Source organism: Carex rostrata, chromosome 3 (genome assembly GCF_964058835.1).
Source record: "Carex rostrata chromosome 3, lpCarRost1.2, whole genome shotgun sequence".
Classification (NCBI taxonomy): domain Eukaryota; kingdom Viridiplantae; phylum Streptophyta; class Magnoliopsida; order Poales; family Cyperaceae; genus Carex; species Carex rostrata.
The window spans coordinates 14,145,330-14,166,007 of NC_135920.1; the positions used below are offsets into that span (position 1 = coordinate 14,145,330).

General features: G+C 34.0%; 3 protein-coding genes across 3 annotated transcripts; all 3 read left to right on the top strand.

Moving 5' to 3' along the window:
• The first annotated feature begins 205 nt into the window (after positions 1-205).
• LOC144551668 (chalcone synthase 2-like) lies at positions 206-1,912 on the top strand. Its single transcript, XM_078299730.1, has 3 exons — positions 206-404; positions 525-1,217; positions 1,345-1,912. The coding sequence occupies exons 1-3, from the start codon at positions 227-229 to the stop codon at positions 1,650-1,652; spliced, it is 1,179 nt and encodes a 392-aa protein (XP_078155856.1). The 5' UTR covers positions 206-226; the 3' UTR covers positions 1,653-1,912.
• Positions 1,913-5,947: 4,035 nt separating this feature from the next.
• On the top strand, positions 5,948-7,706 carry LOC144551665 (chalcone synthase 2-like). The gene is made up of 3 exons (XM_078299729.1): positions 5,948-6,230; positions 6,353-7,045; positions 7,190-7,706. The coding sequence occupies exons 1-3, from the start codon at positions 6,053-6,055 to the stop codon at positions 7,495-7,497; spliced, it is 1,179 nt and encodes a 392-aa protein (XP_078155855.1). The 5' UTR covers positions 5,948-6,052; the 3' UTR covers positions 7,498-7,706.
• Positions 7,707-16,791: 9,085 nt separating this feature from the next.
• On the top strand, positions 16,792-18,550 carry LOC144551662 (chalcone synthase 2-like). The gene is made up of 3 exons (XM_078299726.1): positions 16,792-17,075; positions 17,196-17,888; positions 18,019-18,550. Exons 1-3 carry the CDS (start codon positions 16,898-16,900, stop codon positions 18,324-18,326), a joined length of 1,179 nt encoding a protein of 392 aa, XP_078155852.1. The 5' UTR covers positions 16,792-16,897; the 3' UTR covers positions 18,327-18,550.
• Positions 18,551-20,678: the final 2,128 nt, after the last annotated feature.

Genomic DNA, 20,678 nt, shown 5'->3' on the forward strand with positions numbered 1-20,678 from the left:
TGCATCCAGATATACAATGCAACGTAGCATGATATCTGACCGTCCACATAACCTACCACTAGTTACCATATCTTTCTCTTAATTATATAAGTCACCCTTCTTTCACATATTCTCACCACCTCTGCCTTTTCCATCTATCAAAACTCTCACAGCCTCCTTTCCTACAAACCAAAACCAAAATATTAAAGTGTCATTTCTGTTGTAGTACAATCTAACAACATCAGTCATGTCGAAAGTTGATGAAATCAGACAAGCACAGCGTGCACAAGGCCCGGCTACCATACTGGCAATAGGTACTGCTACACCGGCCAACTGCATTAACCAGGCTGACTATCCTGATTACTACTTCCGCATCACAAAGAGCGAACATATGACTGAGCTGAAGGAGAAGTTCAAGCGCATGTGTAAGTGATTTTTCTAGTTTTTATATAATGAGACATTTAAATTTAGATCATCATCTATCATAATTTATATATCTTCCCTTACTAACAAGACATGCACTATTGTTATTTATTGTTTTGCAGGTGACAAATCCATGATAAAGAAAAGATACATGCACTTGACAGAGGAGATTCTGAACGAAAATCCAAACATCTGTGCTTATATGGCGCCATCTCTCGATGCACGTCAGGATATTGTTGTCAGGGAGGTTCCAAAGCTCGGGAAGGAGGCAGCAGTCAAAGCCATCAAGGAATGGGGCCAATCCAAATCCAAGATCACCCACTTGATTTTCTGCACTACCAGTGGTGTGGACATGCCAGGTGCTGACTATCAAGTCACCAAACTCCTTGGCCTCCGTCCATCCGTCAAGCGCTTCATGATGTACCAACAAGGCTGCTTTGCAGGGGGCACCGTTCTTCGTATGGCCAAAGACCTTGCTGAGAACAACCGTGGGGCCCGAGTGTTGGTGATTTGCTCAGAGCTCACTGCTGTTACCTTCCGTGGACCTACAGATTCACACCTCGATTCCATGGTTGGACAAGCACTTTTTGGGGACGGGGCAGCTGCTCTCATAGTTGGAGCTGATCCCGAGCCAAAAATTGAACGACCATTGTTCCAACTAGTTTCAGCTTCACAAACAATCCTGCCCGACTCGGAAGGAGCCATAGACGGCCACCTTCGTGAAGTAGGTCTGACCTTCCACCTTCTCAAGGATGTGCCAGGGCTCATCTCCAAAAACATCGAGAAGAGTCTTGTTGAGGCATTCACTCCTATCGGTATGTTTAATTATAAAAAAGAAGGAAACAAAACTCTAAAGCACTTAATTTAAGTTAGGTTCATTTAATCACTTGTTCATGTCCCCTATAAGTAAGCATATCTGATAATTACATGTACCTCTGGCAGGTATTAATGATTGGAACTCAATCTTCTGGGTAGCACACCCCGGAGGCCCAGCAATCTTGGACCAGGTTGAGGCCAAGCTTGAGTTGCAGAAGGAAAAGATGCGTGCCACAAGGCAGGTCCTGAGTGAGTATGGTAACATGTCCAGTGCATGTGTGTTGTTTATTTTGGACGAGATGAGAAGGCGATCAGCAGAAGAAGGCAAGGCAACCACTGGAGAGGGGCTCGAGTGGGGAGTGCTTTTTGGTTTTGGGCCTGGACTCACCGTCGAGACCGTTGTCTTGCATAGCGTTCCCATCACCGCCTCATAAGAGAGTCTCACATCTTCATGATGAATTATCCCAATTTAGCTTTGTCATTTCTAAAAAAATTACTATTGAATACATTAGATACAAATTTATGTAATGTATTCATGCTCATTGAGAATTATAGAGAGAAAAGTGAAAAATAAATGTTGTTGTTTTTTATATATCTTTTACTAAAAATAATGTATTATGTTCATTGATTTTGCAGAAAAAATGTGAACAGTAATTTACAAATAATATGACACTATCCATGAGATAAGAAGTGACTAGTTGCCAAGGATCGATATGCTGATAGAAATTGCTATTTCTGAACGTATCGAAGATACCGTCAGCAAAAAACACTTTTACCTTCGCGGATATTGACTGATTTTTGTAATGTGAAGTTTGAGTGAAGTTTGAAAGATTAGTTTTAGCCAAGAATTGTCAAAAGTATGCTCCTCTAATTCTGCCATAATAAAACGGAAATAACATCTTGTAGTATAAGAAAATGAGGAGGGTTCAAATGCACCCAAATTATTGTGCACCCAAATGCACCCTATTTTTTTTCTCTATTTTCAAAGTCCGAATAGTCAATCCGAACCGTTAAATTCGATATATATATTAAGATGTGCTTGGAGACCAAATTTTATATTTTTTGGAATTTGTTTACTATTTATTAAGCCACTTTGAAAAATCGCTGATCCAATGGTCCAGAAAATATAAAATCAGCGATTTTCAAAGTGGCTTAATAAATAGTAATAAAATTCCAAAAAATGTAAAATTTGGTCTCCAAGCACATCTTAATATATAAATCGCATCTAACAGTTCGGATTGACTATTCGGACTTTGAAAACGGAGAAAAGAGATTTCAAAGATAGGGTGCATTTGGGGGGCACAAAAATTTGGGTGCATTTGAACCCTCCTCTAAGAAAATTCTAATAAAAATTAAAAGTAATCCGGGAAAGAGATTGTTTAATTCCTAAGTTCACGCCATCAATGTCAGCCATGATATCAATTTCCAAATTTTTTATTAGTACTCTAAAAATAAAGATTTTAATGAATATGCCCTCGATTTTTTTTTTTTTAAACTGCCCTAATCACTCCCCATAGGGGCGACCAGCTCTCAGCAACTGACTGCCCCCCGGCCATAGCGCCCGTCAACTTTTTTTTTTTTAAGATTTTAATATTTTCTTTTAAATAATTTTGTTGAGTTTTAGTTTTCTCGTTTAGGGTGTAGGCCAAAAAAAAAGATATTTGATATATTTATGAATAATGTCATAATTCTTTATAACTTTGACTTGATTTGTCAGTTAGATATCACAAGTCTAAAGATAATACTAATTAAGGACTTAGCCTTGATTCTTAATAATTTATTTTATTCAAATATATACAAGGAAATATGGTTAGATTGACTCAATGATGTCAACTTCTTCTTTTTTTAGAGAATAATTGGATTATTTTATTATTGTCAACATATATCATTTACTTGAATAATCAAACACACACAATAAATAGTACATGCATTTTAAAATAATTATATGGGTAATTCTTGAATAATCTCTTAGGCTTTTGAAAAAAACTAATACCAGACGTTGTATGTCTCCCATTGATAGAGAACTTAAACTGAATTTTTGAGACACCAAACGAAGTTTTTTTGCAATTCTAATTCCGTCGAATGCCCGTCCCCGGGCAAAATTCCAACCCTTCTCGTCCCCCTCCCCCCCTTTTCGAATTGGAGTCATACGCACAAATCCGATTTTTCTAGCCAAAGTTATGGTTGTTTAAAATTTTTTTCAAAAAACAATGATGTCTCCATGCAAAAACACTGATAACGCACCGATGCTTTATGCCCAACTTAACGAAGGCAGAAGTGCATTGATGTTTCATTATCAAAATATCAATGACACACCCATGCTTTCTAAATGATCATAATTTTATTATTGTCAAAACATCGATGATGCACCCATCCTTTCTAAACGACCATAACTTTAAAATGCATTTACTATTTATTGTGAGTGTGTGTTTATTTTTTTTAATGGATTACAGTTTCATTTATTATTCAAATATCATTGAAATTATCTATGATCTCTATGATTATTCAATATATGTTATTTACACGGTAATTTTTTTTTTCAAAATTCAAAACCGTCTCCTCTTAGATTTCACAATCTTGTTCTAAACTGATGTTTTCCTTGAATTATCGTTATATTTATGATTCAAAAATCATCGAAAGCATGAATTATGGTTATATTTATGATCCAAAAATCATCAAAAGCATCTTGTTTGGAATAAAAAAAAAATAATGGTTATATTTATGTAGTTGAAGGTAATTGAGGCAATCTAATTAACCATAATTCATTATATATATTTGAATAAAATAAATTATTAAGAATCAGTGCCAAGTCCTTAATTAGTGTTATCTTTATACTTGTGATATTCAACTGACGAATCAAGTCAAAATTACAAAGAGTTACGACATCACTCATAAATATATCAAATATCTTATTTTTTGGCATACACCCTAAAGAAGAAAACTAAAACTCCACAAAATTATTTAAATAAAAATATTAAGATCTAAAAAAAAAAAAGTTAACTGCCCCTATTGGGGGCAGGTGCTGAGAGCTGGCCGCCCTATGGGGGGGCGGTTAGGACAGTTTTTAAAAAAAAAAAAAAATCTAGGGCATATTCATTAAAATATTTTTTTAGGGTATTAATAAAAATTCACTATCAATTTACATCTCTTAATGATATTCCAAAACATTAGCAAGAGTTGCGGTCATTAAGGATAAAGTGGCCACCACTGCCTAATACAGCTGGTTAATTATGGTATTAGTTCTCGGGAGAACCCGGGTTCAAGTAGCGTGTGCGAGTTGGTGTGCGTGCCTACGAGTATGGGCTGTAATAAAAAAAAAAAAAAATCTATGTGACCCAATCAACAATTTATTCCAGCGATCCAAATGAGAAATTGGAATAAGTAGTACTATTATCTGCATTTTTATTATTTGAATTCTTATTACGTACCCTTGTGAGCAAAATAAGCAATATATACAAGAAGAACCTGGCATAAACTCAGAGTCTCAGAGGATGAGAGATTATTCGATTATTGGTGCATGCCGGTACGGGTACCCTCCTAGATATTGCCATAGTCAATTAGTCATTTTTTGAATGGATCACCTACATGAGAAGGTATAGTTGTTGTTCCTTACTTATGAGAAGTTTGATATATATTGATGTCACAGAAGCTCTGTTTTAAATAGCACATGAATCCATATTTAGATCTTAATTATGAAAAAGAAAAGCTTATAATTAAATATTTCTATTGGATGGAAGATGAGTTAACAGGGCAATTATCATATTTAACAAACTCCAATAGATTGGAAGATATTATAAATTACATAGTTGCGTCGGTGCTATCTAGGAGTGACTGTCTAAGATAATGTATTTTACAGAAGTTATTTTGCATAAAAGGAATTATAGTTGATATCTGATGACAATTATTTTAGAAGAACAGTTCCTTGTTTTCTCTGCTGAGTATTATTTACTTCGTCTGCTACCGTAATAAAATTCATGATTATTTGAATGATTCCACTACAATGTGCAATTTGTGATCTTGACAAACCACCCCAATGATGGTACGGTTATGTTTTTAATGTCACCTCTCCTCTCCTCCAATGTCAATTCATTCCAAATATCACTGTTATGCATGCGCGGATGCATTTCATTGTTTCTTCGTTATTAATTTAGTTGGTGGACATCACCTAAATTGAGATAAAATGTAATCTGAAACTTGGGTTCTAATTTCAGTTTCACAGAGTGCCGCAAGTCAGAATTGAAATATTCATACAAACAAGATAGCACTTACGCATCTATTACCATGTGGGGGTTGGTGGTTCAAAATAACCCACCAAGAACGACTTGTGTTACTGTCTGATTTGTTAGTAACTTAGTATTATGTATTGGACTAGAGCCTAGTAAATTTAATTCATTCCTTTTCTGGTAAGGAAGCAAGAAGGAACCACGCATAGGATTTTGGTATTGAACGTGGACTTTTAGTAAACCATACACATGCCTGTCATATATTCTAATATTTTAAATCATTTATTATTTGAATTATTTCATTCGGGTAATAGAAAACTTGGTCAGTTCAAATTTGTCATACTCTTTCCAATTATACACACCTACTACTAAAGGCAATTCTCACAGACCGCCAGTCCAAGTGCAACTAATTTCTTCCCTTCTGTATATTGAACCAACTCCTCTCTTTTCACTTCTATAAATCCTGTCCTCGTTTCTGCTCTGCTCACAATTCCACCAGACTTATCTTGCTTTAATTAGTTTACCAACAGAGCCTCCTGATTAATTAACCAGGAACTAAAACCCTATAACCTTTGTCAAGCCTTACTTTCTTTCCAAGACAAATTATAGACATGACAACAGTCGAAGAAATCAGACAGGCACAGCGTGCTTTGGGTCCAGCCACCATACTGGCAATGGGTACTGCTACACCGGCCAACTGCATTAACCAGGCTGATTATCCTGATTACTACTTCCGTGTCACAAAGAGCGAACATATGACTGAGCTGAAGGAGAAGTTCAAGCGCATGTGTAAGTTATTTTGCTAGTTTATATAATGAAACATTTAAATTTAGATCATCATCTATCATAATTTAATTATATATCTTTCCTTACTAACAAGACATGAACTATTGTTATTTATTGTTTTGCAGGTGACAAATCCATGATAAAGAAAAGATACATGCACTTGACAGAGGAGATTCTGAACGAAAATCCAAACATCTGTGCTTATATGGCTCCATCTCTCGATGCACGTCAGGATATAGTTGTCAGGGAGGTTCCAAGGCTCGGGAAGGAGGCAGCAGTCAAAGCCATCAAAGAATGGGGCCAATCCAAATCCAAGATCACACACTTGATTTTCTGCACTACCAGTGGTGTGGACATGCCAGGTGCTGACTATCAAGTCACCAAACTCCTTGGCCTCCGTCCATCCGTCAACCGCTTCATGATGTACCAACAAGGCTGCTTTGCAGGGGGCAGCGTTCTTCGTATGGCCAAAGACCTTGCTGAGAACAACCGTGGGGCCCGAGTGTTGGTGATTTGCTCAGAGCTCACTGCTGTTACCTTCCGTGGACCCACAGAGTCACACCTCGATTCCATGGTTGGACAAGCACTTTTTGGGGATGGCGCAGCTGCTGTCATAGTTGGAGCTGATCCCGAGCCCAAAATTGAACGACCATTGTTCCAACTAGTTTCGGCTTCACAAACAATTCTGCCCGATTCGGAGGGAGCCATAGACGGCCATCTTCGTGAAGTAGGTCTGACCTTTCACCTCCTTAAGGATGTGCCAGGGCTCATCTCCAAGAACATCGAGAAGAGTCTCGTTGAGGCATTCACTCCTATTGGTACGTAAAAGTTAATTATTATGATAACATCAATTTAATTTATAAAATCTATTACATTCCTCTCGTTGAACAATTTTAATCCTCTAACAGCTTGAGGGAAAATAAATATATTTTTCTAAAATTTTCCATTCTTTTGTTCAACAGGCATCAATGACTGGAACTCAATTTTCTGGATTGCACACCCTGGAGGCCCAGCAATCCTGGACCAGGTAGAGGCTAAGCTTGAATTAAAAAAGGAAAAAATGCGCGACACCAGACACATCTTAAGTGAGTATGGGAACATGTCTAGTGCATGTGTATTGTTTATTTTGGATGAGATGAGGAGGCGGTCAGTAGAGGAAGGCAGGGCAACCACTGGAGAGGGGCTCGAGTGGGGTGTGCTTTTTGGCTTCGGCCCAGGTCTTACAGTCGAGACGGTGGTACTGCACAGCATGCCTATCACAGTGCAATAAGAGAGAGAAGACGTACTACGCCTGATGGCTTTTATCAATCTGCTTTCCCTCCAAATTTAATTTCTGCTAAATTTTATTCAAATGGTTATCGATTCTTTTATTTTTCTGTGACTATTATCTATAAAGAGTGATCACTAAAGGAAAATGTTAAGTAATTAATAAATTTTATTTATCTAAGAAAATGGTGTAACCCACGGAATATATTGTAATCCATCTCAGATTTTGTTTCTGTTTTTCTGATGTTTTCAGCCTTTATAAAATGTCAAGGATTAGCTCAAGCTAACTTGATCACATCCGGGTTGCTAATCCAGAACCGGTTCAGAAAATCTAATTCAAATTCAACTCGTGAGCAACTTGAGTTGACTTGTGACTCGTGAGATTGTAGATAGTTTATCAAATTAAAAATTATCAAAATAAAACCTTACATAAAATAGTACATAGAAAAACATTAACGAGACTGTGGTAAATACATAATTAAAAAGAGGAGATTTAAAATGCACCACTGGTTTTGTGCCAAAACTATACTCCACATCTTTATTTCTATTCTCAAAGTTTAAATAGCCAATTCAAACTGCTCAACATAATGTTTATATTAAAATGTGCTTAGAGACCAAATTTTATATTTTTTAGAACTTTTTTACTATTTGTTTAGATAGGTACAAAATCACTGTTTTTGGATGGTCCATAAGGAGTGATTTTTAGAAGATCCGAACCGCTTAATATGATATCAAGTCTTGGTCCAAGTCCAACAGAGTTGATTCCGAATCGAGCTAGAAGGCAATTTGGATTCAACTCGTAAGTCAATTGAGTCAGTGAACTCGAGTCGGTTTCAACTCGAATTATTAGCGAGTTGAACCCGAGTTGATTCCGAATGAGTTACAAGCACTGTTATTAAAACTGGACCGAACCGGACAGGTGGACCAGAAAATATCAGACCCGAACTCTAGTCTGGCTTGGTTCAAATGAAAGACCAAACAAGCATATGACTCCGAAAAATTAAAAAAAAAAAAAAAAAACCGGCTGGTTTAAACCGATGAACTCAGTTACTTTTTATTTAGTTAATTGTCACAAACTCATGGCTCATTTATTCTTTTGAGGAGAAAACGGTTGTAGCTGAGGGTGATTATCTGTGGACAATTCTGTACAATTGTTTGTATTTTTGTAATGTATCTTTTTAAGCAATTACGTTTGAGCATGATATAAGAGTCTTCCCAACATTATGTTTTTTAATATAGATCGTTGGAATCTTGTTCATCACCAAAAAAATGAAGAATTCCTATGGGGTTCATTATTCAATTTTAAAATAAAATGTAAAAATAAAATCTCATTAGTAAAAAAAAAAGCTGTCATACTATATTTACTTTAATAATTTTAAGAATGAGTTATACATATTTTGAGCTGTAAAAACTTGTAATTCTTGCATTTTTAATTATTTATACATTTATTTATTTTTATTAAAGTTTAAAAAAAAATTTGATTAAACATTTATTTATTTATTTTATAGTACTTATTTAATATGTATGTGAGAATTTTTACTAATATAAAAATATGAACAATTCTGATAATTGTACTCATATCTCATAAATATATGTATTTACAAAATCAGCAGTTGGACCGGTTGATATATCGGTCCAACTAGTGAACCGTTGACTCAGAATTTTATCGAATCGATGTCCAATCCAATTCTGATAACATTGGTTACAAGTAATGAACTTTTTATGCACTCCTAGACACAACTCACAATATGTTATCATACTCATAAAGTGATACTTTTTCTTCAAACGTTTAGATTACAAAACTTTCATCATCGTTAGAAACAATAATTTTATATAAGTAGGCTAAGAAATTCAATTGAAGATTTTGTGTAATCAGGAGATTTTTAAGGCTAAGAAACAATAAGAAACTTTCATCTGCTTTATTTTTCAAGATCTCTACTTAGTTTATATAATTCATTCTTAGAATGGAAGTTTATGTAAGTTTCTTATTGTTTTTTTTTTTATTAAAGGACTACACTGGTAGCATTTTTTTTTGAGGAAAAATAATTATGGACCTAGCTAGTCTTCATTTGTTTTATTGATACTATAAATTAAGTTTCAATATGAAACCTGTTACAGAAAGTTTAAAAATGGTTCAACTTAGTTGAACTTTAAAAGGTGAAACTAAAAGAGATTAAAATGAAACCCAAAAAAAATACAAAACATAAAACTTCTCCATAAAAAGTGTCACACCCCGGAACTAGGGGCGCGCAGTTATGCCAAGAATATATATTTCCTATATATTCTCAAGGCAAGAACGATGAAATGAATGGATTTTTTTTTCATCTCAAAAACCTTACTCGATCACCTTTTTTATATAAACCAAAACATGCAAACAAGAACAATTTAATTATTACACATCCTACTTAACACATTTAAAGTTGTACTACATAATTATAATTTACACAAGTCTGGTTTCCAAAAGGTTATATACAACAAAAACATGATCCAAGTACTTAACTAGTACAAAAATGATCATTTAACCAAGGCATAAGTATACCTATCTTGCTTTCTCTCTCTCTCTCGAGCGATCCCGTAGTCTACTCCTTCTTTCCTGTAAAACCCACGAGGGGAAAAGGGGTGAGAAACTTATTCGCAGTTTCTCAGTGCAGAATTTATACAGGGCTACTGGATTTGTAAGAAATCCATATCAGAATTAAATACGATAATCAGTTACGAACATAAATGCAGTAACTTGAAATGAAATTCCAAATGAATCTCTAAATAATACCATCCTTTGAAAAAAAACACCAATCGGAATCATGTAAGATATTTGGACTTAAATGCATAAGTATAGGGTCAGGTTAGAGAAAACAGATATCTAAATCTATCTTCCTCGGCTTAACAACTCTATTAATTCTGGTTCACAATTAAGACATCCATATCAATTTAAAGATATCACAATTCCCAATAATCAGTAATTCCATCAGAAGCAAAGCCTATCAGTTCAGAAATAGTTTAACAATGTACAGTATACCACAGTTCAGTATTCCTACGATCACAGTAATAACAGTATAACAATATCCCCTTTCCAACCGGTACTGGAGTCAGTGGGGTCATTCCCCAAATGCGCATATGGTTCCTGAGTCAAAGTCTAGCGTCGACTCTAGACTTTGCAGTAACAATATATATATATATAATAATATCAATTCAGTACTGTGGTTTCAGTTCATATCAGAATCAAAGGAACAATCAATCGATAAACCATACCAATATGCAAAACCATATCCATTTAAGCAGTTAATTCAATCAAGTATGCAATAAATCAATGATGCATGCAATCAGAAATTCAACATGCAGATTATACGATCCAATTTAATTCGTAAAATAAACCTCAAGACAAATCCCGTGAACCCCCGCACCTTATCACGTAAGATGCGTAGAGGATCAGCTATCACTAGATTCAGAACTTCAGACGATCTCGCTAAGTCGTGCTCGATAGGATCTATGCCTATGTTAACATAGCATAGGTGAGTTAGTAAAATAAAATAAAAACAATCTTAATTATATAACCCTAAGCTCCAATATATAAATCATATGCATATTTACATTTCTAATCTATATAACTTTTCTCTTATTAAAGTTTGTATGCTGTCAGGTATCATTTTTTTTTATAACCTAACATATAGTTCCTATAAGTATTTTCCTATATCCAGTGGCATTTAGATTTTCCAAAAATTCATTTGGACCTTGTACATTTCATTTTAAACACACTTATAATTTTTCCCCCGAGTCATGTCTATTGAATTATTTATACACAATTCAGCTAGTGACTTCATCATTAAACATTTCAGTCCCTCTGACAAGGTCAATCCACTAAATTAGGTAATTTTGCAATTTCAACCCTTAAACTTTAAAATATACTATAACTTAGTATAGACACTAGTACGGAAGGGTACCGGTGTCAAGAGGTATAAATTTAATAACTAAATACTTCCAACTCCAGATTTTTAGTAAGAAAATTAGTACAATAAGATATTGGTACGATACTAGGGTTTAAACCGTACTTTCCCCTAATTTCATTTCAGTACCAAATTGGTACAGCAAAGAAAAGGGTATTTGTCACTTCAATTTAGCATTGTAACAAATAAAAGAAAGATAGCATAATTACCCAAACTAACTGTCAAATTCAGATTTGAGTCAAATCAACACAATCATGAAACAAGCTTTATAGGTTCAACTAACTGTGACTCAACACTTGTGCTCTTCTATTAATAAGGTTTCCAAACTCTAATTAATTGAGAGAATAATTAGAGAATCAACTCAAGGAGCATGAAACTTACTATGCTATATTACCAATTGGGGAAGAAACAGAACTAACACACCTAGCGGCTTCAATTGCAAAAACGAAATCAAAAGAGAAACCCTAGCGAAATTGAGCTCTAGCGACAGAAGAGCTTAGAAATGAGAACAAGGGTTTTAGAGAGAGAGAGAGACAGAGATATTCGGTGAAAAAGCGGTGGTAGAAGTAAAAAGGAAATATCTCAGAGGATAGGTATAAGCTTATTTTTCTATTCTATTTAATTGAGCTGCTAACATTTTATTTCCTATAAGGCCTACGGCCCAGTAAGCATATAAATGAATATAATCTTAAAAGTTGTAATTGATCAATGCATGTATACCATAACATAGTGTTAAAAATAAATATTCAAAGTTTATAACTTCCCAGTTTTGCATGATTCGGGAAAATTGCAAAAATTAAATTTGAAATTTAGTTAATTTAATTATTCATATTATAATATTCACTCTATAATAAAAATGATTTTGATGCTTAACCAATCAATCAAAATAAAATCTTGTAAAGCATCAGAAAATTTAGAATTTTTAAACCTATATTTAGTTTAACATTTTGAAAGTTTATTTTTATAAAATTCACAATGTTACAAAAAGTGAGAGAAATTCCACTGGTAGCATTTTTTAAATGTTATTTTCGAAAATTAAACATGCGTTCTTCTGAAGAAAGACAAGATCTCGTGCCACTACACTGAGTCTGCGATTCAGTTTACGCAGAATTGAATAAGAAATTATGGGAGCATATTGGTATTGTGACGCACTAACTTTTTGTTGTACATGAATTGAAATAGGCGAGTAGACCTACTAATCTTCCAAAAAAAATTCGAAATATGAGTTGGTCTGTTTTTTTTTGGAAGTAAAGTGTATGTTCTACTTCTTACTTATATCTTTATTTTCAAAGTTCAAACATTCAATCTGAAAGGTTCAATATATTCTTCATATGAAAATGTATTTAGAGACCAAATTTTATCTTTTTTTAGAAAAAAATTTCTATTTGCTTAGAATTTTTTAAAAGGCAAAGGTTTCTATGGACATAAGGACCTATTTGTAAAATGAACATATTTTTATTTTCAAAGTTCAAACAGTCGATCCGAACCGTTCATCTTGTTCTCCATATTAATTTGTGCTTGGAGACCAAATTTTACATTTTTCTAAAAATCTTTACTATTTATTAAGATGAGTACAAAATTCAATGGTCTGAATTTGATATTTTTTGTAGCCATCTTAATAAATAGTAAAAAAATTCAGAAAAATGTAAAATTTGGTCTCCAAGCACATATTCATATGGAGAACAAGATGAACGGTTCGGATCGACTGTTTGAACTTTGAAAATAAAAATATGTTCATTTTACAAATAGGTGCTTATGTCCATAGAAGCATCAGTAAAAAAATTTAAAAACAGCGATTTTAAAAAAAATTTAAGAAATGCAAAAAATGCCCAAAAAATGAAAATTTTGGTCTCCAAACATATTTTAACATGGAGAATATGTTGAACTTTTTGGATCCAATATTTGAAATTTAAAAATAAAAATATGAGCGGAAAATACAACGAACACTTTATTTCTCAAAGCATGATAGTCCAACACTCAAAATATATTCTATTTCCATTTTTCAATCTGCTAAACTCATTGAACGGAGTATGGTTTATGAGTTGAGCTATAATACATTACAATAAATAGACCACTTTGTACATTGAATCATAAACCGTTATATTCAAATTAAGTTCAAACAATTAATTTGAACATTTCAACATGATCTGCATATTAAATTGCTTGGAGACAAAATTATATATTTGTTGATTTTTTTTTAAAATCACGGTTTTTCATTAATTAAAAATTTTCTAATAAACAGTGATTTCAAAAAAATCTTTAAAAGTAGTAAAAAATTCAAAAAAAAATATAAAATTTGGTTTCCAATCACATTTTTTAATATGAAAATCATGCTGAAAAGTTCGAGTTAGACTGTTTGAACTTTGAATCCAACGATTTATGATTCATTGTACAAAAGTTCATACATTGCAATGTATATAACATAGCACAACTCAAATTTATTTATGAATGTGACATTATATTAGAACAAGAAACAAAATTTTCGACAATGACACGTCCTGATTTTTAAGAGACGGAACGTAACAAAGTTATAAATAAAAATTAGAATAGTAGAAATCCATTAAATAATTTTAACTATATTGTGCAAACATAAAAGGAGAAAAAAAAAACATAGACTCGGTCGAGAAGGTTGCCGGTCTCTGAGTTTGATCAATAATTCACCATTAATTTGAAGAATTGATCACAACGTAGACTTTTGTGAAAGTTTTGGTTTGTGCTTAACGAAGTCATTATCAGCTAGCTTCTTTGTTTGAAAAAAGAAAGAACCATTGTTCAATTTGGTCATCATTAAAATATTATTCTAAAATTTTGGGCATGTGACCCAAAGAAGTCCAAGTAAGAATACTCATTGCCAAGTAGATGGGTCTCTTCAAATTTGTAACACTCCTTGAGCATATACGCCTACCCAGGTCAACTAACTTACTATCTCTAACTACATTTGCCATCCAGATTTACAATGCCTCGTGGCAAGATATCTGACCGTACGTCCATACAAACCTACCAGTTACAATACCCTACACATAATTTTATTACGTATGGTAATATATCTTTCAATTATAAAGTTTTTTTTACCTCAATTGCGAAAGAACAAGAACCAAATAATTATGTAAAAGCCATAAAAAATTCTACATATATGGACCAAAGTCATAAAAGAAGAATTGAGTGACCTTGAGAAAAATGAAACTTGGGTAATTGTTCAATTACCAAAAAATAAAAAACTGGTATGATGCAAATGGGTATACAAAATTAAATACAATAGCGATTGTACCATAGAACGGTATAATGCTCGCTTGGTTGCCAAAATACACAAATTTATGGTACAGACTATTATGAAACATTTGCACCCGTTGCAAAAATTAATACTGTAAGAATTTTATTTTTCATTGCAGTAAATCAAGGATAAAAATTATGCTAGATGGATGTCAAAAATGTTTTTCTTCAAGGGACACTTGAAGAAAAGATATATATGTCCTGGTCAAGAAAAAGATCAAAATTGTGATTTAGCTGGTAAATTAAAGAAGTCAATTTACGGATTGAAGCAATCTTGAAGGGCATGATATGAAAAATTAAGCTCTCATTTAATCTCTTACAATTTTAAAATTAGTAATGCCGATCGTTCACTATTTGTCAAAATTGAAGAGAAAAATGTCACTATTATTTTAGTGTATATAGATGATATTATCATTACCAAAAACAATTTAGAACACGTTAAAATAATAAAACTCCAATTAAAAGAAAATTTTGACATCAAAGATTTAGGTTATTTAAAATATTTTTTGGGATAGAAGTAGCATATTCAAGTCAAGGTTTATCGATCTATCTCTCAAAGAAAATACACCTTAGATTTGTTAAAAGAAACTGGAAAACTAGGATGTAAACCGGCCTCCACACTAATAGATAGCAAATTTAAACTAAATACCGAGGATGGTGAATCATTAGAAGACATAAACCAATTCCAACGACTTGTAGGCAAATTAATTTATCTGACGGTAACCCGACCGGATATCTCATATTCCGTAAGCCAAATTAGTAAGTTTATGCATAGTCCAAGGACACCACACTTAGAGGCCATGAATCGAATATTGAAATATTCAAAAAGAACACCCAGTATAGGAATTTTAATGAAATGTAATGATTCTAACAAAGTGTGTGGTTATTCTGATGCAAATTGGACCAGTAACTTTGATCAAAAATCAACAACCGTCTTTTGCACTTTTGTAGGTGGAAATCTAGCCACATGAAAAAACAAGAAATAAAACGTTGTGGCACAATCAAGCGCCGAGGCGGAATATTGTGCCATGGCGTCAAACGCTAGCGAACTAACATGGATCAAACAACTCCTTGGGGACATTGGAATTAAAATTCAAGAGCCGATGAAAATGTTTTGCGATAATCATCCGACACGGCACATTGCATCCAACCCAGTGTTTCATGAAAGAACAAAACACATCGAGATGGATTGCCATTTTATTTGAGGAAAAATTAAAGCCAAAGAAATTGAAACTCCCTATGTACAATGCGAAGATCAATTGGCAGACATATTTATCAAGAGACTTAATCCAAGACCATTTGAGAATAATGCAAGCAAGCTAGAATTAATCGACATCTATAACCCTAGTTTGAGAGGGAGTGTTGAGAAAAGAGATGAATAAACGATCCAATACCCTCAGATCTATTAAGGATTGTCCATCATAGAGTTTAGATACAATTAAGAGAGTTACTAATTATAGAATAAAAAGCAACTCAATTTTATGTACATTTATAGTAAGTTACTGTTTTATAGGGTCAGAGAGTAGGTAGATTAGACAACCGTTATTTTTCTCTTTATGTTTCTTACATAAGAAGCTCACTGTAACAATAAAACAAAAGAGTGAAATACATTTCTTTCTCATTCATATTCTCTGTTTCAATTCACAAATTCTACATAAAAGTAGAAATCCATACAATAATTTTTAACTATATACTGTCGAAACATAAAAAGGAGAGAAAAGAAAAAACATAGACTTGAGAAGGTTGCCGGTCTCTGCGTTTAATACTACTTCAATCAACCTAATTTGACTATTAGCTAGGTAAGTTGTTTTCCTGGTGCAATAATTCACAATTTGAAGAATTGACCACAACGTACGTAGCACTTGAAAGAAAGTTTTTGGTTTGTGACTCGAAGAAGTCCACGTAAGAACGCCCAGGTAGGTGGGCCTCTTCCAATTTGCAACACTCCTACTATCTCTAACTACATTTGCATGCAGATATACAATGCAACGTAGCATGATATATGACCGTCCACATAACCTACCACTAGTTACCATATCTTTCTCTTAATTATATAAGTCACCCTTCTTTCACATATTCTCACCACCTCTGCCTTTTCCATCTATCAAAACTCTCACAGCCTCCTTTCCTACAAACCAAAACCAAAATATTAAAGTGTCATTTCTGTTGTAGTACAATCTAACAACATCAGTCATGTCGAAAGTTGATGAAATCAGACAAGCACAGCGTGCACAAGGCCCGGCTACCATACTGGCAATAGGTACTGCTACACCGGCCAACTGCATTAACCAGGCTGATTATCCTGATTACTACTTCCGCATCACAAAGAGCGAACATATGACTGAGCTGAAGGAGAAGTTCAAGCGCATGTGTAAGTGATTTTGCTAGTTTTTATATAATGAGACATTTAAATTTAGATCATCATCTATCATAATTTATATATCTTCCCTTACTAACAAGACATGCACTATTGTTATTTATTGTTTGGCAGGCGACAAATCCATGATAAAGAAAAGATACATGCACTTGACAGAGGAGATTCTGAACGAAAATCCAAACATCTGTGCTTATATGGCGCCATCTCTCGATGCTCGTCAGGATATTGTTGTCAGGGAGGTTCCAAAGCTCGGGAAGGAGGCAGCTGTCAGAGCCATCAAGGAATGGGGCCAAACCAAATCCAAGATCACACACTTGATTTTCTGCACTACCAGTGGTGTGGACATGCCAGGTGCTGACTATCAAGTCACCAAACTCCTTGGCCTCCGTCCATCCGTCAACCGCTTCATGATGTACCAACAAGGCTGCTTTGCAGGGGGCACCGTTCTTCGTATGGCCAAAGACCTTGCTGAGAACAACCGTGGGGCCCGAGTGTTGGTGATTTGCTCAGAGCTAACTGCTGTTACCTTCCGTGGACCCACAGAGTCACACCTCGATTCCATGGTTGGACAAGCACTTTTTGGGGATGGCGCAGCTGCTCTCATAGTTGGAGCTGATCCCGAGCCGAAAATTGAACGACCATTGTTCCAACTAGTTTCGGCTTCACAAACAATCCTGCCCGACTCGGAAGGAGCCATAGATGGCCACCTTCGTGAAGTAGGTCTGACCTTCCACCTCCTCAAGGATGTGCCAGGGCTCATCTCCAAAAACATCGAGAAGAGTCTTGTTGAGGCATTCACTCCTATCGGTATGTTTAATTATAAAAAAGAAGGAAAAAAAACTCTAAAGCACTTAATTAATTGAATTAGATTCATTTAATCACTTGGTCATGTCCCCTATAAGTAAGCATATCTGATAATTACATGTACCTCTAGCAGGTATTAATGATTGGAACTCAATCTTCTGGGTAGCACACCCCGGAGGCCCGGCAATCTTGGACCAGGTTGAGGCCAAACTTGAGTTGCAGAAGGAAAAAATGCGTGCAACAAGGCAGGTCTTGAGCGAGTATGGTAACATGTCCAGTGCTTGTGTGTTGTTTATTCTGGACGAGATGAGAAGGCGATCAGCAGAAGAAGGCAAGGCGACCACTGGAGAGGGGCTCGAGTGGGGAGTGCTTTTCGGTTTCGGGCCTGGACTCACCGTTGAGACTGTTGTTTTGCATAGCGTTCCCATCACCGCCTCATAAGAGAGAATCGCATCATAATGACTGAATTGGCCCAATTTAGCTATGTCATTTCTAAGAAAAAATACTATTGAAGTACATTAGATACAAATTTATTTATTGTATCTATGTTCTTTGAGAATTCTAAAGAGAAAAGTGAAAAATAAATGATGTTTTTTTTTAATTTCTTTTACTAAAAATAATGTATTGTGTTCATTTATTTTACTGAAAAATTTGATTATTGTCAACATATACCATTTACTTGAATAATCAAACACACACAATAAATAGTACATGCATTTTAAAATAATTATATGGGTAATTCTTGAATAATCTCTTAGGCTTTTGAAAAAAACTAATACCAGTCGTTGTATGTCTCCCATTGATAGATAACTTAAACTGAATTTTTGAGACACCAAACGAAGTTTTTTTGCAATTCTAATTCCGTCGAAGGCCCGTTCTTGGGCAAAATTCCAACCCGTCTCGTCCCCCTCCCCCATTTTCGAATTCGGGTCATACGTTCAAATCCGATTTTCCTATCCAAAGTTATGATTGTTTAAAGTTTTTTCAAAAAACAACGATGCTTCCATGCAAAAACACTAATAACGCACCGATGCTTTATGCCCAGCTTAACGAAGGCAGAAGTGCATTGATGTTTCATTACCAAAACATCGATGACGCACCCATGCTTTCTAAATAACCATAACTTTATTATTATCAAAACATCGATGACGCACTCATCATTTCTAAACGACCATAACTTTAAAATGCATTTACTATTTATTGTGAGTGTGTGTTTATTTTTTTTTAATGGATTACAGTTTCATTTATTATTCAAATATCATTGAAATTATCTATGATTGTTCAATATATGCCATTTACACGGTAATTTTTTTTTTCAAAATTCAAAACCGTCTCCTCTTAGATTTCACAATCTTGTTCTAAACTGATGTTTTCCTTGAATTATCGTTATATTTATGATTCAAAAATCATCGAAAGCATGAATTATGGTTATATTTATGATCCAAAAATCATCAAAAGCATCTTGTTTGGAATAAAAAAATAATTGTTATATTTATGTAGTTGAAGGTAATTGAGGCAATCTAATCATAATTCCTTGTATATATTTGAATAAAATAAAGTATTAAGAATCAATGCCAAGTCCTTAATTAGTGTTATATTTATACTTGTGATATTCAACTGACAAATCAAGTCAAAGTTACAAAAAGTTACGACATCATTCATAAATATATCAAATGTTTTATTTTTTTGGCATACACCTTAAAGAAGAAAACTAAAACTCCACAAAGTTATTTAAATAAAAATATTAAGATCTAAAAGAAAAAAAAAAGTTAACTGCCCCTATGGGAGGCAGGTGCTGAGAGCTGGCTATGGGGGGCGGTTGGGACAGTTTTAAAAAAAAAAAAAATCTAGGGCATATTCATTCAAATATCTTTTTAGGGTATTAATAAAACTTCGGTATCAATTTACATCTCTTAATGATATTCCAAAACATTAGCAAGATCTGTTGCGGTCATTAAGGATAAAGTCGCCACCACTGCCTAGTACAGCTAGACATTTGCTAACGGGTAACCCGTGACCCGTTCCGGGTTGCCCGTTACGGGTAACGGGTAGGACGGGTAAAGGGGTAGGTCGGGTACGGGTAAAACCCGTAACGGGTAGACGGGTAAATTTCCAAAAATGTATATCCGGTCCGTTTATTACCCGTACCCGTTGCGGGTTGACGGGTACGGGTACCGCGGGTACGGGTCCGGGTATCCGGGTACGGGTCCGGTCCGCCCATTTTTTTTTTTTCTGTTCTTTCCTTGTTCTTTTTTCTGTTTTTCTTTCCGTTTTTTTTTCTGTTTTTTTTTTCTGTTTTTCTTTCTGTTTTTTTTCAGTTTTTTTTTCAGTTTTTTTTTTCAGTTTTGTATTTCCGTTTTTTTATTTTTTCTGTCTTTGTTTCTGTTTTTTTTTCCTGTTTTGTTTAATATTTTTTTTCTGTTTTTTTACAGTGTCGTATAAATATTATTACGTGTTTATAATTCGATTTTTTTAATATGAATAGTTCGATATCAAATAGAGTATATATATACATGAAATTATCAAGTCGCGTCTTTATAATTTATAAATGAATAAAATTTGTACCTTATATATAAAAATTATTCGTACGAAAATTTGTATATTTATACGGCTAAGTACAAATCTATTTATTTATTTCTTTAAGCAAGTCATTTTATTTTATTTTCAAATTCTCATTATAATTAAAACAATAAATTATAAATAATAATATCTTAAATTAATTTATTACATTAAAAATAATTATGAATAATTTGAAAACAATAGATTAAAAAATAAAAGTTACCCTCCTCCTTT

What these genes read in the sequence shown, in the direction of transcription:
- LOC144551668 (XM_078299730.1), top strand. Translation starts at nt 227, where the DNA reads ATGTCGAAAGTTGATGAAATCAGACAAGCACAGCGTGCACAAGGCCCG. An exon ending in GGAGAAGTTCAAGCGCATGT is followed by an intron (nt 405 to 524) that starts GTAAGTGATTTT and finishes ATTGTTTTGCAG; the next exon opens with GTGACAAATCCATGATAAAG. An exon ending in TGAGGCATTCACTCCTATCG is followed by an intron (nt 1,218 to 1,344) that starts GTATGTTTAATT and finishes TACCTCTGGCAG; the next exon opens with GTATTAATGATTGGAACTCA.
- LOC144551665 (XM_078299729.1), top strand. Translation starts at nt 6,053, where the DNA reads ATGACAACAGTCGAAGAAATCAGACAGGCACAGCGTGCTTTGGGTCCA. An exon ending in GGAGAAGTTCAAGCGCATGT is followed by an intron (nt 6,231 to 6,352) that starts GTAAGTTATTTT and finishes ATTGTTTTGCAG; the next exon opens with GTGACAAATCCATGATAAAG. An exon ending in TGAGGCATTCACTCCTATTG is followed by an intron (nt 7,046 to 7,189) that starts GTACGTAAAAGT and finishes TTTGTTCAACAG; the next exon opens with GCATCAATGACTGGAACTCA.
- LOC144551662 (XM_078299726.1), top strand. Translation starts at nt 16,898, where the DNA reads ATGTCGAAAGTTGATGAAATCAGACAAGCACAGCGTGCACAAGGCCCG. An exon ending in GGAGAAGTTCAAGCGCATGT is followed by an intron (nt 17,076 to 17,195) that starts GTAAGTGATTTT and finishes ATTGTTTGGCAG; the next exon opens with GCGACAAATCCATGATAAAG. An exon ending in TGAGGCATTCACTCCTATCG is followed by an intron (nt 17,889 to 18,018) that starts GTATGTTTAATT and finishes TACCTCTAGCAG; the next exon opens with GTATTAATGATTGGAACTCA.